The 26,355-nt window shown below is 37.6% G+C and overlaps 2 protein-coding genes across 2 annotated transcripts in view; one reads left to right on the top strand and one right to left on the bottom strand.

Annotated features, from left to right (window-relative positions):
* LOC134538250 (putative inorganic phosphate cotransporter) overlaps positions 1-6,394 on the top strand; it is an 85,583-nt gene extending 79,189 nt beyond the window's left edge. The window contains 3 exon segments of the mRNA XM_063379401.1: positions 1-99; positions 3,152-3,311; positions 4,929-6,394. Of these exon segments, the coding sequence (XP_063235471.1) occupies positions 1-99; positions 3,152-3,311; positions 4,929-4,969 (300 nt within the window). The 3' untranslated portion in view covers positions 4,970-6,394.
* Positions 6,395-7,145: 751 nt separating this feature from the next.
* Positions 7,146-25,637, bottom strand: LOC134538596 (coiled-coil domain-containing protein 96-like). Its single transcript, XM_063380023.1, has 5 exons — positions 25,281-25,637; positions 20,415-20,614; positions 15,778-16,041; positions 12,109-12,459; positions 7,146-8,876 (listed from the first exon to the last, which is right to left on the bottom strand). The coding sequence occupies exons 1-5, from the start codon at positions 25,558-25,560 to the stop codon at positions 8,562-8,564; spliced, it is 1,410 nt and encodes a 469-aa protein (XP_063236093.1). The 5' UTR covers positions 25,561-25,637; the 3' UTR covers positions 7,146-8,561.
* Positions 25,638-26,355: the final 718 nt, after the last annotated feature.

Here is a 26,355-nt window from a genome sequence, read left to right on the forward strand (position 1 = left end):
AGCCCCAACTACGCCGGCACGCTCATGGCCGTGGTGAACGGCATCGGGGCGCTGTCCGGGATCGTCACGCCGTACCTGGTCGGCGTGCTCACGCCCAACGTGAGTCAGTCCCCCTCGCCTCCCTCCCTGCCACGGGGGAGAAACTCTAATTACCAAGACTGAGACAGGGCCGTAGCCAGGGGGGGAGGGGGGGGGGAGAGGTTTAGGGGTTCAAACCCCCACCCCCCCCCTTAGCACCAAATCTTTAATTAATTTCTTATTCATCACTCAAACAAATTTCATATTAAAATTAATACAATTTTTACCATTACAATATTAAATTTAAGTACCGAAAACTGCTAAAATAGCACTATTTTACACCTTAAAATCCAAATTTTCCCGGGGGAGGACCCCCGGACCAACCGCTTTCATACAGGGGGAGGGGGGGGGGCATGCATGCTTCTTAACACCCCCCATACACAAATCCTGGCTACGCCACTGGACTGAGACCTAGTTTTTTGAAGTAGTTTTAGGCCCATCTGCTAGATAGTAGTTTTCATAATATATGGCTGACATAACTACATTAGTTTAATTAGGAGAAGTAATGTATAAGCTATTATCAGGCAAACAAACCAGTGAAAAATTCACTCTATTTAGGTAGCCACTAATTTTGTGGTGTGTAATACAATGAGTTTCTGCACCTCCTACTCCTTTATTGATTACATGACGGTTTATTACAAAGCAACATTAAGTATTTTCGCATCAATTAAATTAGTTTTGCGCCGCCAAGGAGATAACTTAATATAACAAAAAAAACGTATTAACTGTATGATCCGATTTTTTTATTTGCTGGTAGTTATGGGCCCGCCCAACAGATAGCGACACACGTCGCGTGAAACATGGTTTCAGTTTCCAATGTAAGAGTCGCACTTCTTTATTTCCCTCCTTGTTCTGTGCTCCCTGCCTCCGTGCAGTCTCGCACCGCCGTGGAACGCCTTGCGGGAAGCCTACGATGTACATTCTGCATTGCACGGACCCGAACAAGCCCGAATATATACCTTCGGCCAAACGTCGGCATCAAAATGATCTGACAGTATTTTTTAATGTAGCTATATTAACCTAACATAACCAACCATCCACAATTTTGTAAAGTAATGAACAAAAAAAAAACTGAGAAGTTGGCCGAAGGTAGATATTCAGGCTTTTTCGGGTCTGTGCAATACAGATGTACATCATAGGCTCTTCATGCCTTACAGTTAAATTCAGGGCGTCCAGGCACATATGTTGTAAAATTTCTCTGACCTCTTTCCCTGATAACAATTTCAAATATTAATTTATGTGTCTTGTAATTTTATGGGGGGAAAAGGTACTCTTTGCGTGTTACTTGGCGCAATAAAAACCCACCTTTAATTTTGAAAAAATAAAATGTCTGAAGTGATATCAAAAATACAGTTAATAAAGTGTATATTCAATCAAATCAAATTTTTTTTTAATATCTTAATATTCAATATTAATATAAACATGGGTAAAAAAAAATAATTTTTTAATTTAGTAAACTACATGATATAAGTAAATTTTAATTGATAATGAAAATCAATTATACATATGACAACATAACTTCACTTGTACCAGATGATAATCGTGTCAGTCTTAAGGTTCGTCTCAGAGGATGCGTTTTGTTACTATTTCAGTCTCTTGACATAACTGTTATTTGGACAAATTTATTCTGATAACTCTCTTGCATTTTTTGTTGGGATACACTTTTTCTCACCTGATATTTATCACAAAACGAGGTATAGAAGTGGCGACTCTTACAGTAGAAAACTGAAACCCATGTTCTGCAGGACATGCGATTCCGATAACTACTAGCATAGATAGATAGAAAGAAAGAAAGAAAGAAAGAAAGAAAGAAAGAAAGAAAGAAAGAAAGAAAGAAAGAAAGAACTTGGGGCGGGAGGTTTAAAGTCAAAGTGTTAGCTTTATAATGATATTTTAATGACTCGACGACTAAATATTATAGTAGAAGACAAAAACAAACTTAATGCTGGTTTGTAATAAAAATCTTTTTCTATGTAAATTAGTAGGAGATGCAGCATTTCTGGTATGCCACAATGCCCAAAACATATGGCTACCAAAACAAAGTGAACTAATTTTTCATTGATTTGTTTGCCTGATAATAGCTGATGCATTACTTCTCACAATCAATGTAGCTATGTTAGTAATTTATTTTATAAAACCTACTGTCTAGCTTGTGTGCCCAAGACTACTTCTAAAACTAGGTTTCAGTCTCTGCAATTAGAGATTTTGATATTCACTAACAAAATTTTTGATCCCTTAGACAGTCTGTCACACAAGGGTTCGTACTTATTATTACTTGTGTGACATTTTATTTATTTAATATTGCAACATGCCCACCAACAGCCGAGGGCTTTAGCGGTGGGCACGACCCATATATACGACAACATATAAACAATACAAACAAACAAAGTTAAAATAAGTATAACTATTAAAAATAAACATCAAAATATAAAATGAATAAAAAGAAATACAAAACATAGACATTACAGTACGTATAATGAAATTACTAATTTCAGGCTTATGTAAAAATTAATTAAAAAAGAAAAATACATTAATTACCTAGCTACACTATTAGATAATCTGTAGTGAATACCTATTGATGAGATGTGATAAGCAACACATGATGAAAGCGTAGATAAATTGTGATTAATTTAAAGGAAAAAGCCCTTAAAATAATAGTAATGACTAGATAATGAAATAGCCAACACGCATGTGAGATAGAGACTTAGCTTATAGTAGCTTAAACTTTTGATTTTTAATTATATTTGAATTTACCTACCAGAATCGAACTGCATTATTCCATTTTTCGTAACACACCGGTGTGCTTTCTAAACACCTAATATTCCTGCATCAAATGTCATGACACCTTATTTTTGATGGAACATATTGTGTGCGCATATTCTGAAAATAAATACCATAAATAAAAAATAATTCCATTTTATCTGCACACATCCACAGTAACTGCTACCGGTAAAGTTGATCAGGAAATCATCGGCTAGGATTACAACCGCTAAGTACGTAGGTACATTAAGGCAGAGTGGTCTAGCTCCGGCGTGATAAATATTTAATTGAGGTGACAATGTCTTTATTTCAGAGCACAATGGTTCAATGGAGGATGGTGTTCTGGGTATCTTTCGCCGTGTTCTTGATAACAAACCTGGTGTTTGTTATCACTGCGTCCGGCGACACACAGATCTGGAACGATTCTGCCCCAAATGACGAAGAAAATGTCAAAGAGAAAAACCATAAAACACGTGAGTAAACACAAAAAAAAAAATTTGAATAATGGTAATACCTAAATACCCTCTTGGCTGCATATTGGCACAAATATAAAATTACAGTTTCCAGAAAAATTTTAAAGGTAAAAATTTAAAACTTGAATTTCATTAGTGTCATCAGCTTCATTTTTAAAGAATGGAACTGAGAGACGGTGAAGGAATGGTGGAGCGACAGAGGAAGATGAGGCATTTTACTTTGCTGACCTGGGTACAGGCACCAGCAGTTGATGATATTTTATAACGATGCGTAATAAAACTCATGAGATATAAAAACTTTTACAATAAAGACTTGATTGCTAATAAGATTGATTGAAAACCAAATTTTGTTCTGATGTAAACTAGGGTGTGATCTTGGGGGGGGGGAGGGGGGGAGAGATACCTGATATATAATGTGGGAGAAATAGAGATTCTACAGCATAAAGAAAGCTAGGCCTTTTAAAAATGTGGCTGTTTTGCGAAAAAAATATCCTTCTGAGGTGCAGGACTAAGTGCTGGGATCTGGATATTTAAGGGTTCTGCCTGCCTGCCTGGAACATATTATTAGGTGTGGTTTGGCCATTTTTCACAATATTGCCTTAAAGAAATAAAACTGTATTGTGAATTGCAACATTGTCTGTTAAAGAAAAATGCAGCAAAACTAAAATCAGAAACACACACCTGCAATACTTTTTCAGTACCTTTTCTTTTAAAGCCAAATCAGTCCCTTTGCAACGAAAAGTGCTTTTTTTTTTTGCTCGAAAGGAATATTGTAAGAAATAGCTGAAAACACACCATATTTTCCTGCAAATGGCAGGACCGCTTAAGCTACCCTTTTACAAAGCGCAAGGCGTACGCAAGATGCACAATTTTCAAGAACTGGTTTATAAACTACGCAAGGTGCAATACCGCAACGTAAGTAATTGTTCAACTTCCAGCTTTCTTGCATTTTGTCTTGAGTTTCTGAATGGCTATATTGGAAGAGAAAGTGTTCCGAAAACATTTAAATATGCAGACGTTCCATTTTTTTTTCTTGAAACGTACACAATGTTATCACTTCATAAAATTCAACTCGCTGAAAGGAAAATAACGCTTTTAAAACCAATTATTGACAATATCTTTTGTTTTAAAGATAAAATGAATTATCAAAATAGGCCCGGGGGGTCTAAATTTGTTTTCTTCTGTTTTACAATTGAAAGCTAAGGGGTTGGTAACGTCTAGCGACATGCGTACAGATCTAGTACATTTTTCTTTAATATAATAATATTATAGTAACTCCAATATGTTTTATTATTAAGCGTAATAATTTTTAAAAACTATGGAATGTATGTGTGTGTGGTGTGATATATAAGTTAGAGCATTGCAATGTCATAATTAACTTCCTAAATTGTTTAAAACCATAACAAAATATAATTTAGTACATTTTTTTTTTAAATCTGGTACTTTTTTTCTCGCCTAAATTGGTACGAAATATTTTTTTTTCCTTGTGGACACCCTGACTGTGATTTTCTTCCATTGGGCGCGGTGTCACGCCCCCCTAGGGTGTGGTTTGCGGGCCCAATACATAAAGATGTCTCCCGGTCCCGACAAGGCGGCTCGCTCGTCCCCCTGTTCCAGGACACGACCAGGGCAGGGAGAAGCAGAACACGGCGCTGTGAGGAGCCCGGCGGGGATCGAGTAACTGGCACGAGCGTCCGTGTCGCCGGCCACTCCCGCAGGGACATGTGCTAGTCGTGAGGCCGGCCGTCGCCCGCGCGCAGCGACGCCCCCCCCCCCCCCCCCCTCCCGGTGCACGGCGCTCCCGAAGATGAACTTAATAGAGGTGTAAAAGTAACGAAAAAAAGTGTACCCGTATGTATTCGTTACTATAACAATCAGTACTCGTTACTATCGTATCGTTACTCGTTACTTCTGATACCGCATAACATGCAACGAATCGAGTCGTATTGCGTATGCGTACATTATGACGTCGCGTAAATAATAATAATTAGAATACATACAATTAACAATATTTGATAATTAACAGTTTTTGTTAACCAAGAAACAATTAAATCTCATTAGAGCGGCCTTATATTATCTCTTTTAAGATAATAAAAAAACGTGAAAATTCGCGATAATAAAAAACAAAAACATACATATTTCCAATTTGTAAAAAATACTTTCTTACGTTGTTTCTGTTCCAATCTCAAACGTTGTCTACACACACAATACCTTTAATAAACAGTAAAAAAACTTGGACGACGAATTTCCAAATTATACTTTACTTAATTAACAAACATCGTTCTTTGTAACATAAATTCATCGAATATGCGCGCGCATGCGTGAAACATACGAAACATGCGAGTAACGAAATATGCGAGTAACGAAATGCAGCCGTGTGTAACGTTTCGTTACTCGTATATAGACGGCGCACCCGTTACTCAGTAACGAATACATACGGTTTGCTACAACTCTAGAACTTAAGAGGCCACTCCAGTGTTTCAGGGGCACCACGCAACCCCGCGTTAACCACATAAGATTCAATGTTATTTTCATTTTGCTCATAACTAATTAACTAATATAGTTTTCGAAATGACGCTTGCTTGATATGTAAGACGATGCTCTTATCAAAGCCCCTCTCTTCAAAAACGTGCGTAAATTATGGTTTTATACTAATCTTTACTAATATGCATAAGTGTACTGTCTAAGTTTGAACCATAATTTATGCACGTTTTTGAAGAATGTGGCTTTGATAAGAGCATCGTTGTCTTACATATCAAGCAAGCATCATTTCAAAATCTATATTAGTTAATAAGTTATAAGCAAAATTAAAATAGCATTGAATCTTATGATGTTAACGCGGGTTGCGTAGTGCCCCTGAAACACTGGAGTGGCCTCTTAATCAACCAAGACACGTTGAAGAGGATTTGTAAGCGTTCCCGATGGAGAAACGCTTCCCCCCCTCGACCAGTGCCATCACGTGTTCTCGTTGGGTGTCTTAATTTAATTATTTGCCTTTCCGATTTTGAAACACTGTTTATGACTGTTAAAAAAAAAATTATTGCTATGTACGACATTTTATATAAAATACAAAAAAAAATTTATGAATTTTTTTTTTACTCGTATCCTAACTGCTTTATTTTTCCTTCTCAAGAATTAAATAGCACCTTTAAATAAAATTGAATGAAAGAACTTTTCAGTATTCATACTAGTAGGCATATGCAGTCCATATCACACATACAAAACAATCAAAATGATAAATCTCAACCTGTTAAAAGTATTAACGTAGACCTTTTTTTGCTGCCAAAATGGCGTCACTACTCTCTCCACTAGTGTCAGAAGTGTAAGTTCTTGCTTATTAGCTATAGATAGCGATAAATTACTAATATTTTTTAATAGAACAAGAGATAATAATTGAGAATAGTAAGCACGTGGCTATGATCTCAAATAAAAAATAACTCTCCACACGAATAAATAAATTGTAAATCCTTTGAATAAATAAAAAAATGTACTATAATTTTTTTTCTCCTATTTAAAACAAACTTTTAATTTAAATAATTCTGAAAATAGAAGCTTGCCAATAATTAGATAGTTACTAATTGTCCAAATGGACGTGTGTGGCCTGAGGTAGGTACCTGGCATGTGATAGTGACAAAAATGGCACATGAACAGGACCTAGCTCAATGTTACTTTGTTGAGCCACAGTCGCCCACAGCTACACTCTGATTGAGAAATATTTACGCCTCTTACATATTTACACACTAATGGGCTTGTAACAATAATACTGTGTGTGATTTAGTTAATCAAATAATAATTTGTAACAAATAATTACCCATGTCCAACTAAAGCGTGAAAAGTTTATACCAGCAAAAATATTAAGTTACACAGCTAAAACAATACTCACATAACACTGTTTAGAAATACTGATTTACACAAGTTATTAAATAAATAATACATAAAGAACAGTATTTTCTTGCAAATATGGCCAGTGGCATGGTGCACAACAATAAGCTCAAACCCCATTGTGTTTCCCTCTGTCCAAATAATCCCTTAAGTCAGGGAGGCGTCAGGCGGGTCCCTACCGCCGCGACCCGCCTATCCCTGCAGCGTGGCGGGGTTCAACTTGAGCCGCACGCTGCCACGTGGATTCCGCTCAAGGCTGCTTCAGCCAATCACCGACCGCGCCAACGGCCCCGGAGTGGGGATAGAGCGACGTCCACCCTCAAGAAACAACCGCGCACATGAAAGTGTGCAAGAGCGCGAAAGTGCAAGCGTACAAGTATGCTGTGTCATTTCTACATTTCCCTGCTGTCTACTCTTATCGGTTCCCCCACCACGTACCTAACTATTCCCCTACTCTCCTGGTTCTCCCACCACATACCTAGCTATTTCCCCTCGTGCGATCGGAATTTTCGTTAACGGTCGAAAATTGTTACCCCCTCAACAAAAATTGCTACAAACTCAAAAGATTTAGGGATGTGAAACTAATAGAGGCATGTTATTTCTTGAGTTAAGTGTCATTAAGATGTTTTAACACTACATGGTTTTGTTTCCTGCCTGACGTTAATGCGATGTACTGCATTTATCAACCTGGTGTAAAAGATACACTGCCTCTCCCAAAAAAAATAATACTACTGCTCTCTGTTCAGTATAACAAAGACTTTCTGTGTTCACTGTTACAAGACAATAAGCCACTAGAAGCAAAAGTCTCAAAGTGCACTCAGCTCTTGATACCCATTTTGTGTTCGACCCGATCAGACTCAGCACCTTCTCCTAGAAAGGACAGAGTGAAGGTGTGGAGGGACGAAACTGCACCAGGCTAACTCTGGCAAACGACGACCATTTCAGCACCAATTGGGTCCGGGTGATTTCGGCACATTATAGTTTGTCATTTGAAAATTTGAAAAAAAAAAAAATATATATATATTTTTAAAATAACTGCAAGGTTATATTAGTTTTTTTTTTAAATATCTGTAATAAACACATCTAAGATGAAACACAACTCACTTTATAAGAATTAAAAAACCAAATCTACTCAATCTCTACTAGAATAATCTGATCTGCTGGTCAATGATAACTCAAAAGAAAAAAAAATACAAATAATTTCAGTTACTTTAATAAGTTGCTTAAAAAAAATATATATATATAATTTATTACAGGTGTCTGCGGACTGGAATCTTTAAAGATGTTTTCCAAGCACATAAAAAATTAACTGTGTGTGAAAATGACGAATAAAAAAAATTTCCGACTAGTGAGGTTTGGACTAGGGTGTCAGCACTTGCGCCCGCCGCCCGGCGCGGCACGGCACGGGATCGAGATCTGCAGGCACTCCACGGAGCCCGAACGGTCGGGCAGCCGCGCCAGCCGCAGCATCGAGCGCAGTTCCGCGAGCCGGCGCCGGTCGTCGTGGTGCGAGTTGCGCACGTTCTGGAGCTCGGCCGACAGGCGGGCCGCCTCCTCGAGGCTCTGCTCGTAGTCCCGGAGCAGCGCTGGCTCCACCACCAGGCCCGCCGCCCGCCGCAGCCGCTCCGTCTCCGCCCGGTGGTGGTCCCGGCGCTTCTTCGCGGCGCTCACCTCCTCCCGCATCTGCCGGCGCGACACACCGAGTCTCTGTCGTTTCACTCCACGACAATACCCTCTCGCATTTGTGGTCCTGTCACAAATACTTTCAACAGATATTCACTGACAGTAACATATACCCTCCTCCCGCATCTGCCACGCATCACCGCTCCGTCTCACACCGAGTCTCCGTCATTTCATTCCACTGCCTCATTTCGCTCCAAACGCTTACTCTTTAAATCTTACCACAACACCCTCTTGCATTTGTGGTCCTGTCACAAATACTTTCAACAGATATTCACTGACAGTAACATATCACCTCCTCCCGCATCTGCCGCGCATCACCGCTCCGTCTCACACCGAGTCTCCGTCATTTCATTCCACTGCCTCATTTCGCTCCAAACGCTTATTCTTTAAATCTTACCACAATACCCTCCTGCATTTGTGGTTCTGTCACAAATACTTTCAACAGATATTCACTGACAGTAACCTATCACCTCCTCCCGCATCTGCCGCGCATCACCGCTCCGTCTCACACCGAGTCTCCGTCATTTCATTCCACGGCCTCATTTTGCTCCAAACGGTTATTCATTATATCTTACCACAATACCCTCTTGCATTTGTGGTTCTGTCACAAATACTTTCAACAGATATTCACTGACAGTAACATATCACCTCCTCCCGCATCTGCCACGCATCACCGCTCCGTCTCACACAGAGTCTCCGTCACTTCATTCCACGGCCTCATTTCGCTCCAAACGCTTATTCTTTAAATCCTACGACAACACCCTCTTGCATTTGTGGTCCTGTCACAAATACTTTCAACAGATATTCACTGACAGTAACATATCACCTCCTCCCGCATCTGCCGCGCATCACCGCTCCGTCTCACACCGAGTCTCCGTCATTTCATTCCACGGCCTCATTTCGCTCCAAAGGCTTACTCTTTAAATCTTACGACAACACCCTCTTGCATTTGTGGTCCTGTCACAAATACTTTCAACAGATATTCACTGACTGTAACATATCACCTCCTCCCGCATCTGCCACGCATCACCGCTCCGTCTGACACCGAGTCTCCGTCATTTCATTCCACGGCCTCATTTCGCTCCAAAGGCTTACTCTTTAAATCTTACGACAACACCCTCTTGCATTTGTGGTTCTGTCACAAATACTTTCAACAGATATTCACTGACAGTAACATACTACCTCCTCCCGCATCTGCCACGCATCACCGCTCCATCTCACACCGAGTCGGCGTCATTTCATTCCACGGCCTCATTTCGCTCCAAACGCTTATTCTTTAAATCTTACGACAATACCCTCTTGCATTTGTGGTCCTGTTACAAATACTTTCAACAGATATTCACTGACAGTAACATATCACCTCCTCCCACATCTGCCACGCATCACCGCATCACCGCTGCATCTCACACCGAGTCTCCGTCATTTCATTCCACGGCCTCATTTCGCTCCAAAGGCTTACTCTTTAAATCTTACGACAACACCCTCTTGCATTTGTGGTCCTGTTACAAATACTTTCAACAGATATTCACTGACAGTAACATACTACCTCCTCCCGCATCTGCCACGCATCACCGCTCCGTCTCACACCGAGTCGGCGTCATTTCATTCCACGGCCTCATTTCGCTCCAAACGCTTATTCTTTAAATCTTACGACAATACCCTCTTGCATTTGTGGTTCTGTCACAAATACTTTCAACAGATATTCACGGACAGTAACATATCACTTCCTCCCGCATCTGCCACGCATCACCGCCCTGTCTCACACCGAGTCTCCGTCATTTCATTCCACGGCCTCCTTCGCTCCAAAGGCTTACTCTTTAAATCTTACGACAACACCCTCTTGCATTTGTGGTCCTGTCACAAATACTTTCAATAGATATTCACTGACAGTAACATAATAGGTGTAAAAAGTCACACAAATGATAATTATAATAATTATAAACATCTGTTTGGAAGTTCACCTGCTTATTGTGTCTTAAACTCGTAGATAATTTTTTTTTTTTAGAAACTTATGTATAAACAGTTTTAAAATCGATGGCATCTTTAGAGTTAAGTAAACACATTTCTAAGTTATGTATTAGTCTGAGTGTTATTTATTAGTAGTAAATAATCACACAAGTGATAATTATGTATATTATAATCATCTAACACTCAGATCAATATATACTCAACTCTAAGATGCCATCAATTTTAAAACTTTTAATACGTAAGTTTCTCAAAAACATTTAATCTATGAGTTTAAGACAAAATAAGCAGGTGAACATCCAGTTTTTGGTGGATTAGCTCTTTCAAATAACTCGTTACCCTCATAGGTTTGCCTGGCAGATTTTGGATACAAATTTCTTTGGTACCTATCAACATTGCATTTGACACGGTAACAGCCTAGTGTCTTTCTTAGATGAATGCTAGTGTTTATTACACCACGATACACCTGTGATTTATCATTCTTTGTTCTACATATTGGTGACTCGTGCCCGTTTGCACAGTCACAAGTAGACATGATGGCACTTGCATATGTAAGTTTGTTGTTTGAGCCTAGCTGTCTACCGAGTTTTCAGTTGTTACTACTACCTTGCCAAACTCTTGTGCTCAAAATGGTCCTCCAGTGAAAAATTTGTTAAAACAAATCTTTATAGTTGATAGACACATGTTTTTTTGTGTTTAAGTCTTAATTACTGTCTCAATAAATTTGAACTTTATTTATAGTTTTTGCTTCTTAAGAGGCCACTCCAGTGTTTCAGGGGCACTACGCAACCCGCGTTAACCTCATAAGATTCAATGCTATTTTCATTTTGCTTATAACTCATTAACTAATATAGATATCGAAATGATGCTTGCTTGATATGTAAGACAACGATGCTCTTATCAAAGCCCCTTTCTTCAAAAACGTGCATAAATTATGGTTCAAACCTAGACAATACACTTATTCATATTCGTAAAGATTAGTATAAAACCATAATTTATGCACGTTTATGAAGAAATGGGCTTTGATAAGAGCATCGTTGTCTTACATATCAAGCAAGAATCATTTTGAAATCTATATTAGTTAATAAGTTATAGGCAAAATGAAAATAACATTGAATCTTATGAGGTTAACGTGGGTTGCGTAGTGCCCCTGAAACACTGGAGTGGCCTCTTAAGGACACTTTAGACAAAAAACTCGGAATGCAAGAACTCTACCGTGATGACATTACAGGAAGTGCTCTCACGCTAGTGGGACAGGCAACGTCACCTGGACCAGCTGCTCCTCGACGTCGCGCAGCCGGCCGGTCGCGTCCCCCACGGCGCGCTCCGCGGCCCAGGCCTTCTGCCGGACGTGCGCCAGGTCGTGCACGGCGCGCATGGCCCGCGCGCGCAGGCGGGCCAGCTCCTCGTCGCGGTCCTCCACCCGCGCCACCAGGCCCTGGTTCTCGGTGCGCAGCCGCGCGTAGTCGGCCAGCTGCGGGCCCCCGCAGCACTCCTCCAGGCCGCGCTTCCTCTCCTCCCGCGCGGCGACCCCGTCGCGCAGCCGGGCGTGCTCCAGCTGCAGCCGGCCCAGCTCGCCCAGCCGGCCCACCAGGCGGCGCGTCAGCCGCTCCACCACCTGCACAGACACCATATCCAAACGCCTACTGACGCCACGTCCACACGCCGACTGACGCCACGTCCACACGCCGACTGACGCCACATCCACACGCCTACTGACGCCACGTCCACACGGACGCCTACTGACGCCACGTCCACACGCCTACTGACGCCACGTCCACACGCCGACTGACACCACGTCCACACTCCGACTGACGCCACGTCCACACGCCGACTGACACCACGTCCACACGCCTACTGACGCCACGTCCACACACCGACTGACACCACGTCCACACTCCGACTGACACCACGTCCACACTCCGACTGACACCACGTCCACACTCCGACTGACACCACATTCACACGCCGAGTGATGCCACGTCCACACAAAGACTGACACCAGGACCACACGCCGACTGACACCACGTCCACACGCCGACTGACACCACGTACACACACTGACTGACGCCACGTCCACACTCCGACTGACACCACGTCCACACTCCGACTGACACCACATCCACACGCCGAGTGACACCACGTCCACACTCCGACTGACGCCACGTCCACACGCCGACTGACGCCACGTCCACACGCCTACTGACGCCACGTCCACACGCCGACTGACACCACGTCCACACGCCGACTGACACCACGTCCACACTCCGACTGACACCACGTCCACACTCCGACTGACACCACATTCACACGCCGAGTGATGCCACGTCCACACAAAGACTGACACCAGGACCACACGCCGACTGACACCACGTCCACACGCCGACTGACACCACGTCCACACGCCGACTGACGCCACGTCCACACGCCGACTGACGCCATGTTTACACACTGACTGACACCATGTTTCAAACTCCCTCTGAATTCATTGCACGTGTAAGTTATGAGTCTAGTATCAAGAAATATACAACCTCATCCTATCGAGTACAAAGACCTAGACTGTAGATTCATGCTGAAGCTACTCACACTACATTGCTAGAGTTTTTCAAGTCTCCATTCATCTCTAAAAATTAACCATTACATTCGGAAGGGAATGTCAGCAGAGACTATTTTTTTTTTTTTAACTATACACCTATTTTGCAATTTTCTGAAAGAAAAAAATAAAATCCAGCTTTAAGACACTACAGCCAATCATGTTTCCTTTCCATTTTTTTTTTAATAGATCATATAATATGCAATTTTATAGTATGCTAATCACTAAACCATCATTACAAAAATTTTTGTTTTCACAGATGGGTAATGGCAGACTGGAACATGATATTTCCCCCTCATATTAATATCACCCCGGGGACTTTCAAATTGTGATAGGCCTACAATAGTGATCTTAAGTTGAATAAACTGACGTCCCTCGGCTTGAGGACCCCGGTTCCCTGCTTGCGTGAATGTCCAGTTATGCCCGTACTGCTCTGCGGAGAGTGGGTCCAGGCAAACGTAGCCGGGACCGGGAACTGCGGGACCTGGAGGGAGGAGTTAGGTGGAGAGGAATATTGGTAAATTGTTCCAATAACGATTCGGTGTTGACGGTTTTCACGAGCCCCTTTTATTAACGATTTATGACCTGGCGAAACCACCGCGGAACCAGCTCCCTTCCCACGGCGACCCAGACTCACGTAACACCGTATGGTCTGCTATGACGTCCCGGCACAGATTGAGGCTGCTTACACGTAATACTAGTCCCGTTAAGTTACACCACGAAGAGGCGCTGTGCGCGCGCGCCCTGTTACGTAACGTATGGTCCAGAATACTCTGCGAGTAACGTCTCTCGGAGACTCGTAAACTCAGTAATGCGGCGAATGACTCGCGGAGGCAGCTTGACTGCCGTACTCTGCTGGTAACGTCACTTGACGACTCGTAAACTCAGTAACGCGGCGAATGACTCGCGGAAACAGCTTGACTGCCGTATCACTCGTGAACTGAAAACGAAAGGTTGGCCACGAGCTCCAGGTACGCGCCTCGCGAGCAGCGCGGAGCGGCGTATTCGACCGTCCTCGTTCGAGCCCTGAACACGACTGACTCTCGGCGCCCGCGGGCTGCGGGGAGGGGAGGGGAAATCGGCCGGTGTGGGAGAGAGCCCCGTCTCGCGGCGCGCTAGGCTGCAATTACATACTAGCATACGTGCGGAAACACAGAATATTCACAGCTAAACGAAACATTAATCACAACAAGTTTACAGAATTAATAAATTATACACAATATTTACACACTCGTTGAGGCCCATGACCATTTAGAAAATATACACAAAAACACAGAATCCTCTCTTGCGCAAAATGCTCATTAGCCCGCTAGGGCGCACGCGGGTGCGTCCCTGGCCGTCGCACTTCCCTGGGGAGAAACACACTACCTCAGGCCCCCGTCGGTGGCCAGGTACGGCCTCTGTATCTGGGAGGGTACGACGACTGTCGTCAAAACAAGAAAATATGTTTTGTATATAACTTACAATCACTGCCATATCACAAGTTTTTGTTGTGTCCCGGATTTTTCGACATACTAAATTAAAATAGCAACCATCAAGTACCACAGGATAAAATATACAGGATCATGCCATAAGGTACAAGGGATAAATATGGATATGTGATACGGAACTTTTACCCACATTACTATTTGGTATATTTTGTTGTGTTAGCATTAGAATAATAAAAATAGTGTTTTACGTCAGTTTTACACTGAATACAGCCTTAAAAGTTGTGAAATTAGAGGATTCTTTGCTTAAAGGACGTGTCCTTACTATTTGGAAACCGCAAAAAAATACCAAGGCCATCTCCAGCTGTGAATTTCGCAAACATCATGCTTGAAGAAGTTTAAATCAAAAATAGGCTTAGGAAAGAATAAATGCATAAATACCTTGCTACCGCAGAAGTACCCTGTTTTATCGCATAATCGTCGCACGTGCATAATCGTCACACCTATATTTTAGGGCGTCAAAATTTGGATAAAAAAAACTTCTTGCGTAAATGTCGCCTGATGTTTTTGGTCCCGCTATTAGATTCCGAGCGCTTTGTGTAGGTGTCTTTTCCATATAAAACAATGTGTTTTAAAGTAGAAATCTATTATTTATTTGGACATTACCACTTACTTATTTAAATAACGGAAATACGAAGTTGTTTGATGTGTAAATTTTCTTTTAAATTTAAATTGTTCGGCGTGCTTTTGTATAATAAACTTTACTTTCCATAAATGGGTTGTTTTTATGAATAACTTTACCTAACAATTTTTTTTTCCGCTTAAACGTCGCACCCCTACTTTTCGAACTCGATTTTAGTATAAAATTTTGCAACGATCATGCGATAAAACACAGTAAACGCTAATTTCTACTCACCTCATTTTGGAATGCTTTATCAGCCTTGCCGTGCTGCAACTTTTCTAGAGCCTGATTGACGTACGCCACCAGCTCGTTCAGGCTGGCCTGGCTGGATTCGTTCAGTTCGAGGGACTGTTCCTCGAGCTCGGCTATCTCGTTCTCTCTGATCTGCTCCTGCTCGCTCAGTTTGTCTTTGAGCTCCTTGAACTCCTGCAGCTGCCTCTGGTATTTCACATCGGGATCCACAAAGTCGTCCTCTTCGGTTTGGCTTACTATCTCCATCTGGCAAAAAAAAATAAAAAAAAATAAAAAAAAATCGACTTTCTGTAAAGTCGGTTTACGGACAATAGTTTAACGTGACAACGTCATAACAAAACATTGATGAAATGATTGCATACTTTTATGAATAAAATTGAATTATTTTTATTGAATTATAACTATTTTGTATGGATACAAAGAAGGAGTGAAATGAAATCTACAATTTAATTGATAAATTTACTTTTATTTGAACTCATTAATTCAAATATGTTTATTACTTTAATGAAGAGATTATTTTAACTATAACTTTTATAAATGCTTGCTATTTAACTTCTTCCAATCTGTGCTATTCTGTTAAGGATAGGACGATGATAGGAAAGGTAGGGAACGAATGGGAGTGTTTCAATTTTAATGTGCCTCGAAAAAGTCAAATGGATGGTTGTTCCAATCGAGTGGAAGAGAGATAGATGCTGCGCAAGCGTACAATGAGCGTAATGGGTCAATGTGTGTTACGGGACACATTTTCGTGCGTGCAGCCGGCGTTCATCGATTTATAGACGTTGTCACGTCAAAAATGTTGTACGTAGGTAGTACATACCAATAAACTAGCAATAAATTAAAGAGCTTCAAGAAGTATGACAGTTAATACTCAAATTTTAAAACTGCATATCATGAAACATGATTAGCTTAATCCAATTTCAAGACTTCTTCAGGGTTCAAACAAAACTCTCTAACACAGAGTAATTTTTTAATATGTAATAAGCAAAATTAAACACAATACATAATAGATCTACAATTAGCAGAAATGTGCTTTTTTTTAATGGAAGAAAGCTAAAACAATTTCAAAGAAAATTTCTACAGGATTAAAAAGAACATGTCTCATACTTTTTATGTTTTATTTGCTACTATAAACAGAAGCAAGGCGACATAAAACAAAATGAACGTTAGAAAAAGGTGCCTGAAAATTGAAGTTTGTAATGCATGTACCTATCTAAAAATACATGAACTAGAAAACACCTACTCCTTTACTTAACTACATAATTTAAAAAAATGATTTTAATATTAAGTGAAACTATGTTCCTGAAGAAATCATAATAGTGGCGTAAAACATGATGGGAAATTATTGCAATTAGAATGAGATGGCATTTTAAACTAATTTACTACAATTCAAACACAAACATCATTTGGTTGAGATCACTTCAATTTCTAAATACCTATCCAAGCATAATTTTACTACTCTTCAGATTTTAAGCAATCTTCATCATAACTTCATAACTACTAGCAACAAATATCCCCCCCCTCCCCCCCAACTTTTGAGTAATACCTTTAAAATAAGATGTTAAGGTTTGAATTAAATTAAAAAAATTAAATTCTGCTTAAAATGCACAGTGTAAGCACATAATATAAAAATATTATGGAGCTTATTCAAAAACCATACTGTTGCTGTGTTCTAATCAATATCTTGAAAAGAGAAGCAGATGTCTATTTAATTTTTTTTTTTGGGAGATAAATTTATATACCTATCTCTAGTACAAGTACTACATATACTAAGCCTGTGCGATTCTTCGACTAAGCGAATCAATCAAAGCTCTTCATAATATTTGATTTTACTTCACCAGGAAATTTGCTATTCATTTTATTTGAAGCTTCGGCCCGTCTGATGTGAAGCTTTGTATTTGTTGCAAAGCTTTAAAATACTGAAAGCGTAAAATTCGCTCATGATTTTTTTTTTGTGCTGTATATGTTTTACTTGAATAAAGTTGGTTACTTAAAAAAAATTGAACAGTAGCACTCAGTTTTTAAAAATGCTCAATACTATTACTACACATGGTTATTTTATAGTTTCTTTTTAATGATATACATAGGGCCCAACTGATTAATCATTTAATCAGTTCAAACATTACAAACACTATCAAATTATTTTACATTGATCTTTTATTTTATAAGATAAGTGTAAGACAGCTTCGCAGAGAACAATATTTGTAATTTAATTTGACTTTTTCATTTTATTTTATTATATTATATTTTCATTTAAATTTTTTATTTCTATTTTGAATATTCAAACTGATATTCATTTTGTTTAAAAAAACTAGTGTTCCCACCGGCCTAGTATATATTGGTACAGTAAAATACTCTTAAGAAAAGGTTTAAAAAAAATCTAGCACTTGACTTTAAAATACCGGTAAATACCTTTTACCCTTTTTGTAAGTTTTCCTTGTTAATAAGTATAAATTTCAAAAGTACCTTGAGAGACTTCTTAACAGGGATTTAGTGTATTTTCTTAAGAACAGCTGTAGTACCTATGTATTACTTCTTATTTTATCATGTAGTTTTGCTTTCAAACTTGCATGAAGATCCAGTAAACATTTATTATGACTTTCAAAGGTAGGTTACCCCAACACATTTATCTAGAGTACAAAATCATCTTGACCATCTATCTTTAGTTTTTCAAAACAAAATTTATATTTTATATGAATCTTTTTTTCCCTATACATACTGAAGTTAAAAAATTAAAAATCCCTTTTTTCATCAGCAAGGTTTTTATTTAGTGGGAAATAATTAAATACTAACAAATTGGAAATATGAGCATTTTCATTATTTTAAAAGATGAAAGTAATGTCACAATACGTACCTATTTATTGATGAATGATGCAATAATTGTAGATATATTTGATGAAATATATCTTAACAATTCTTTGGTTCTGGAAGTCACAGTGAAACACACATCACATTACCTAGATGAAAATCAAAGTAAAAAGAAAAATCCCATATAAAATTTCTTGTTTTTTTCCATTTTAATGATTTTCAGTACGTAAAACCATCCAGTGTGAAAAAGCTCACCAAAATTTTCTAATTTCGCCAACGGCAAGGCATCACGAATATGAAGCACACCTCAATACTGAGTCATGCTTCTAGCATTAAATTTAATATCCCAAAGCACAAAGAAATAACAACCAATGATATATGTTTCCAATAAATCTTAGGTAGTAAACATATCAGTGCACAGATATCAATTTCATCACCAGGAATTCTAAAAACAACAATATTTTTAAAATACAAAGGTATATCGACAAGTTGGCAACTGACAACAGGCAAAATAATTTTCTCAAACAAAAGCCCACTGCAACTTTTAATACTAGGGATAGCAGGTGAAATCCTCAAATAACATAGAACCTCTATCTAGTAACTGAAGAATTTGAAATTGGAGGGAAAAAAATTGAAAAAAAAAAAAAAAAAAAAATGGGAGGAAATGTATTAAATTCAAAAATTCACCACTCAATAACTGAAGTTTACTAGTTCCATCTTTGTTTTTCTTCGTGTTTATTACCTGTATAACTCCCCAAAAGCTCGTACACTAAAAATGTAAATTTTTTTAACAAAATAGGTATGCCTAAAGTATTTATTCGGTTATCTTAATGAAACCAACACTGAAAGCATTGAAAGCATTAAATATTTTAATGCAATAGTTATATCTTGTACATTAATTTACTTTTTTTTTTACCATTTAAACCTACCTAGATTCAGTTTCTAGGGGTGGATTCAAAGTACGCTTTGCGATCCAAAATTGAGATTCTGTACAGCAATAATTATAGTGGCCGAGGTAAAATATGCCCGGGTGTCTACATCTATTCCTACTCTAAATGTATGATGGGCTCATACTACAAAACCTAATAAACCAATAGCAGCTATTGCAAAAATTATTCCTAGGTTAACAAAAACTCTTTCATGGAAAATATGTGAAATTATACCAAAACCAGGTAGAATTGGAATATATACTTCTGGATGTCCAAAAAACCAAAATAAATGGGTTTCGACCCATCAATTATGATAATAAAAAAATTGGTTGTCTGTAAAGTCGGTTTACGGACGATAGTTTAACGTGACGTCATAACAAAACATTGATGAAATGATTGCATACTTTTATGAACAAAATTGAATCATTTTTATTGAACTATCACTATTTTGTATGGATACAAAGGAGGAGTGAAATGAAATGTACAATTTAATTGATAAATTTACTTTTATTTGCACTCTTTAATTCAAGTATGTTTATTACATACTTTAACGAAGAGATTATTTTAACTATAACTTTTATACACGTTTGCTATTTAACTTCTTCCAATCTGTGTTATTCTGTTGAGGATAGGACGATGATAGGAAAAGTAGGAAACAAATGGGAGTATTTCACGTTTAATGTGCCTCGAAAAAGTCAAATCGATTGTTGTTCCAATCGTGTGGAAGAGAGATAGATGCGGCGCAAGCGTACAGTGAGCGTAACGGGACACAGCGTAACGGGACAATGTGCGTAACAGGACACTTTTTCGTGCGTGCAGCCGGCATTCATCGATTTATTAGACGTTGTCACGTAAAAAAAAAAAATTGGCAAGAGAGATTACCTTTCGTTTCTTGAAGTGCTCCACCACCTTCTTCTGGAGCAGCAGGTTGCGGTGTCGGGCCACCGTCAGCTCCATCACGAGGTTCTGGTAGCGCTCCGCCTGCGCGGCGCGATCCGCGGCCTCCTCCTCCGAGACCGACTCGCGACGTCCCGCGCCGTCGGACGCAGCCTCCCCGTCGGCAGGCATGCCCCCGATCTCGACTGCGACACACCACCTCTGCAGCTTTCACCCACACAAAATACTGGACAGTCACCGAATCACCATTTTTGACGTGACAACGTCTAATGAATATGATGAACGCAGGCTGCACGCACGAAAAAGTGTCCCGTAGGCGCACATTGTTCCGTTACGCTGTGTCCCGTTACGCTCACCGTACGCTTGTGCCGCATCTATCTCTCTTCCACTCGATTGGCCTATGCGTCCGAGGAGAAGAAAGACAGACAGCGGCAGCACACAACTTACATATCTACACGTGAACTGTTTCGCCGACTGTTTATAAAGTCAAGCGAAAAGTCAATGTGGTCTTCATTGCCTATTACAACAACAATTTCGGCAATAAAGGTTAATTATTCTTGCATTTTAAAAATCTTATTACTAGTATAATTTCAAGTATTTATTATTCTTTTATTATTAAAATAAAAATGATTAAATTTTTTTTAATAAAAGTATGCAATCATTTCATCAGTGTTTTGTTATTACGTTGTCACGTTAAACTATCGTCCGTAAACCGACTTTACAGACAACCAATTTTTTAGTGTAAAAGTAAGCCTAGTTTAATATTGTTTACGAGAAATTATTAAATTCATAAATTTTGTCTTTTCAATTTTATATATATTATTTTTCAACGAAATCTTTGTCCCTATATTCATTAAATTGCAAGCAGGGCAAGTTAAAAGTACAACTCCCCGGAAGATTGTAATCTTAAAATGTCATCTTGTATACAAAATTATGACATTCTGTTATCTTAATTAATGAAACAAACATTCAAAGCATTGGATATTTTAACGCAGTGTTTTTATTTCTTGTACATTATTTTTTTTTTTTTTTACCATTGAAACCAACCTATATTCAGTTTTGAGTAAATATTAATAATCATGTGTTTTGTACCTACTTAAAAAATATAATCCAAGGTGGTAAAAAAAAAATTGGTTGTCTGTAAAGTCGGTTTACGGACGATAGTTTAACGTGAGGTCATAACAAAACATTGATGAAATGATTGATCCAGAAGAAAAGGAAATATCATATTCGGCCTGAGACTGAGCCGTAATAGGTTTTTGCAACCAAACCAGTTAGGCATTAAAAATATTATATTCTTTGAGGAAGAAATTTTTTTTTAACTTTTTTATCTTTTGTATGATAAAATCTACCTCTGTATACTTTTATGAATAAAATTGAATCATTTTTATTGAATTATCACTATTTTGCATGGATACAAAAGAGTGAAATAAAATGTAAAATTTAATTAATAATTTTACTTTTATTTGCATTCATTAATTCAAATATATTTATTACTTTTGAAATGTTGCGTGCACCGTATTTATTTTTACAAGACCATAAAAAAAAGTCTGTACCTGCCAAGATTCAAACCGACAATCTTTAAATTGGAAGTTAGCCACGCTGACCGCTCAGCTACGAGGCCATACTTGAAAATTGACAGTTTCAGATGTTATATAATAGTTATAAAAAAAAATTCACGGTAGGGGAATAATATTATTTCGTTTTTATAACACGATTTTATAACAAATACGCATCCCAAATACACCAAACTTATTTATAATGTGTTATAATATTTTTTAAAACATTGTGCAAAAGATCCCGGGTGTAATTTGAATTATTATGTGCAACTGTAAAACACCATTGTTGGTTCAAAACGTATTTGAATTTTCAACATTACTTTTAAATAACCGTACCAATTGTGCTGAAAATCGGTGGACGATCGTTAAATTACATAATATTAATAATTCAAACGACGAAAATATGATTGAAATGTCAAATCGATGGTTGTTCCAATCGAGTGGAAGAGAGATGCCGCGCATGCGTACTATGAGCATGAAGAGAGATGCCACGCATGCGTACAATGAGCAAATAGGACACATCCGTAGTGGGACATCCGAAGTGGGACACTTTTTCGTGCGTGCAGCCGGCGTTCATCGATTTACTAGACGTTGTCACGTCAAAAACTTTGTTATGCCACCCAAGGGCAGCTACAGAATCTGGGACGCCAGGATTCCAGTCATACACTTTCACTTTTATTTTCCTTGATTGTCTAGTTTTCTGTGAAAAAATTAGGACACTAATGGGGAAAGGAAGAACTCAATTGTTATTAGTAGGCTATGTAATTTAAAGTGCTCATTCTATTTCAATTTAGTTATGATTTTGCACTGAAAATATTTTAGAATTTTATTGCCTCATATGAAATTATTTAAATGAAAAATGGATCATTAGAATTTATAAAACTATTCATCCAATATAATTCATTAGGAAACAATTTCAATCTGCTATTTATTAAAATAAATTAGTAGAACAATAGTGAAAATTAGGTTCTGAATTGGCTTAAAAACATTTTAAAGAAAATATTTTTTAAATATTCCGAAGGGTGGCCTCCGAAATCCACTTCTTTCTGGGCACTGTTCTATATCTGCCAGACCCTGCGTTAAGGCCCCCCTCAAAAATTTTAGGAACCCTAAAAAATAAAGGCCAGGGTCCCACAAAGTCTAAGGTTATTACTGATACCACCCCTAACAAGTAAACAAAGGAATAAAAAATTAGGCTGGTATGCAGAAGTGGGTAGTTCTTGAACAAAGCAATTCTTTTCGATAGCGGAATACACAGTTTGTTGTTCCCCCTCCACAGCATTGTGATATTACAAGTGGTGTGATATAGTCTTCATTTGGTTTGTTTTTTTTTGTTTTTTTAATATTTTAACTATTATTTACTTTAATGTGTTATTAAATGAACAAAGAAAAACAACTGGATAGAATTATATTATGATAAAATTGGAATTAATAAAATATTTGTAAATATTTCATTGTATGTGTTTATTTGACATTTTGTTATTATATATTTATTTAAAATTATAATGTGCAACATTTTAAGTATGTATTTGTATAGATCTTTCATTTCATGTATTTTAATGGTTTCATTAATTGATTTAGGTTGTTCAAACTTATACGTATGAACTTAAATAGTAGGAGCCTGAAGAAACCATTCAATTCTAAAATCATTAAATTCTGTAAATATATAATGTAGTGGCTTTTCCATGAATAAATTAATACAATTCTGAAAATGGTTTCTTTGAACACTAAGGATGATCTTCTGATTTCCTTTTAAACAGCATTGCTTATTCCTACCTACTTGTTTCTGAGAAATTAAAGTTTATAGGTTATAATAAGTAGCCCTTGCAATAATACGGCCAACACCATGTTGTGCTTTGTTATTAGTGTAGCAGAGACTGTATTTCACGAGAGCCTGTGCTTTCTATAGTGATATAAATTTATTTTGTGCTTTAATAGCATAGCCCAGAATGTTTTCAATGAGAGATATTCCTGATCCTGATGTCGCCACCCAATTAGGATGGAAAACTGTCTTGGCCCCTGACTGAACTTACTGACATCAAACATCCCTGTCGTTTAGAAAACAGTCTCGGCTACGCTGTATTCCTAAGGATCTCTGGAGAACCACAGGATCATGTTGCAGTTGCTATTAAGTAAACAGTAAGACGGTGACAACAGGAATTGTCATTGCGTGTATAAAACAAAATAATTCCTTTAATTTGTCCAGGTTAGTTGCTATTGCATGTAACTAGTGTGTTCTTCGCACCTCCATACTGCTAGGAAAAAAAAAATACCTGTCAAGGGTTGACCCTTGGTTTTGGATGCACAGTAGGGAGTCACAATTTTTTTTAAAGTTATTACTTATGTTACAATTGCGTTAAAATATCCAACTCAAAAATATACACGCTCTTAGTTATGAAAAACCACAGGATAGGCAACGCAATTAAAACACAACATGGCGGCAGCCACTTCACTGCATAGGCTATCTAATGTGACCTACAAACTGTAATTATTCAGAAACCAGTAGGAATTAAGAAATGCTGTTTGCAGGGTAAATAGAGGAAGTCTTTAGTATTCTAAAAAATTATTTTCCCAATTTTATTATTTAATTTTCATAAAAGCCGCGGCGCGAGAAAATTACCCTGAACTCCATTCATACATACATACATATATATATATATCCATATATATATATATCCATATATATATATATCCATATATATATATATCCATATATATATATATCCATATATATATATCCATATATATATATATCCATATATATATATATATATCCATATATATATATCCATATATATATATATATCCATATATATATCCATATATATATATATATATCCATATATATATATATATATATATCCATATATATATATCCATATATATATATATATATCCATATATATATATATCCATATATATATATCCATATATATATATCCATATATATATATATATATATATATATATATATATATATATATATATATATATATCCATCCATATATATATATATATATCCATATATATATATATCCATATATATATATATATATCCATATATATATATATATATATATATATATATCCATATATATATCCATATATATATATCCATATATATGGATATATATATATATATATCCATATATATATATATATATATCCATATATATATATATAATTACTTATGATTATGAACTGCACAGTAATCAGAACAATGGAGTACGCACTTTAATTTTAGCTGTGCTTACAACTGCGTAAAGAAATATGCGTATCGTAGCAAACTAACCTGCATTTCCTAATGTAAACAGTCTTTCCCTGAGCTCCACAATTTCACGTGTTTCTTTGAATTCCACAATATCAATCTTACTAGCTAAACTATCATTTTCTTCGGGTATTGTACTCAATCTGTCGTGTATGTCTCTTTCCTGAGCATCAGTTACCGCGACATTAGACTCAGAAGTTTCATCGCTTTTATCAGAATCATTAGCGGTATCCTCAAGTAAGGATTCATTTTCTAATTCCTCAATTTCTTTATCCGACGGTACATCTGAGTTTTCTTCCGCCATAATTTATTGAAATAAAGTTAGTACACGTGATTACTAGTGCAGCCTACATAATATCATAACACCTTAACTTCAAATCAAAAGCGCCATTTTTAAACAATAAAAAAAACTTCCAGAGACGTTGGGGAAAACTGGGATTCACACCAGTTAATTCCGAGACCCCATTCGTGCATGTTAGGTTTTTTTTTCTCGTGTTTTTCTCTCTCTCTCACTGTTTACTAGCAATTAAAGTTTCGACGATTTAAACTTACAATTTCAGTTATAACGCACGTGCAGTATTTGGTTATAGTTTTTATGTTTATTGGTTTGAACATTGATAATTCTGAAGGAAGACATTTTTCCGAGAAAAAAAAAAGGGAAAAAAAAAATGTAAATTGTTTCCAAACAGCCTCTTCTCCAAACAATTAAAACATTTCCCCCTGAAATAATTGCCAAGAAATTATCCATAAAAGTTATCATTTTGTAATGACTAATAGTGATTATAAAAATCTTAATGTACACATTCGTAAATTATTTGCTGAACCAAGAAACACTTCATAAAATTTATTTTCTCCTGAAAGTGCCATATGCATAAAAATATGATACATGTCGGAGCCAATTAAACAGAAATACTAAAAAGAAAAAAAGAAAAAAACTTTTATTAATATGAATCTGTAAACATTATCGTAAATATTTGTATTTTTGTATTACCTTTTCCCACAAGAAATAAAGTTACAGTTGCAAGCACCCGGCCTCTGTAGAAGGCCCGGGAAGTACCTGACGGGCGCTACAGGCGTCACGGTGCTGCTGTTGTCTGGG

This window comes from Bacillus rossius, chromosome 13 (genome assembly GCF_032445375.1).
Source record: "Bacillus rossius redtenbacheri isolate Brsri chromosome 13, Brsri_v3, whole genome shotgun sequence".
NCBI lineage: Eukaryota > Metazoa > Arthropoda > Insecta > Phasmatodea > Bacillidae > Bacillus > Bacillus rossius.

What these genes read in the sequence shown, in the direction of transcription:
- LOC134538596 (XM_063380023.1), bottom strand. Translation starts at nt 25,560, where the DNA reads ATGGCGGAAGAAAACTCAGATGTACCGTCGGATAAAGAAATTGAGGAA. An exon ending in GTTTACATTAGGAAATGCAG is followed by an intron (nt 20,615 to 25,280) that starts GTTAGTTTGCTA and finishes GGTGTGTCGCAG; the next exon opens with TCGAGATCGGGGGCATGCCT. An exon ending in AGCACTTCAAGAAACGAAAG is followed by an intron (nt 16,042 to 20,414) that starts GTAATCTCTCTT and finishes TTTTTTTGCCAG; the next exon opens with ATGGAGATAGTAAGCCAAAC.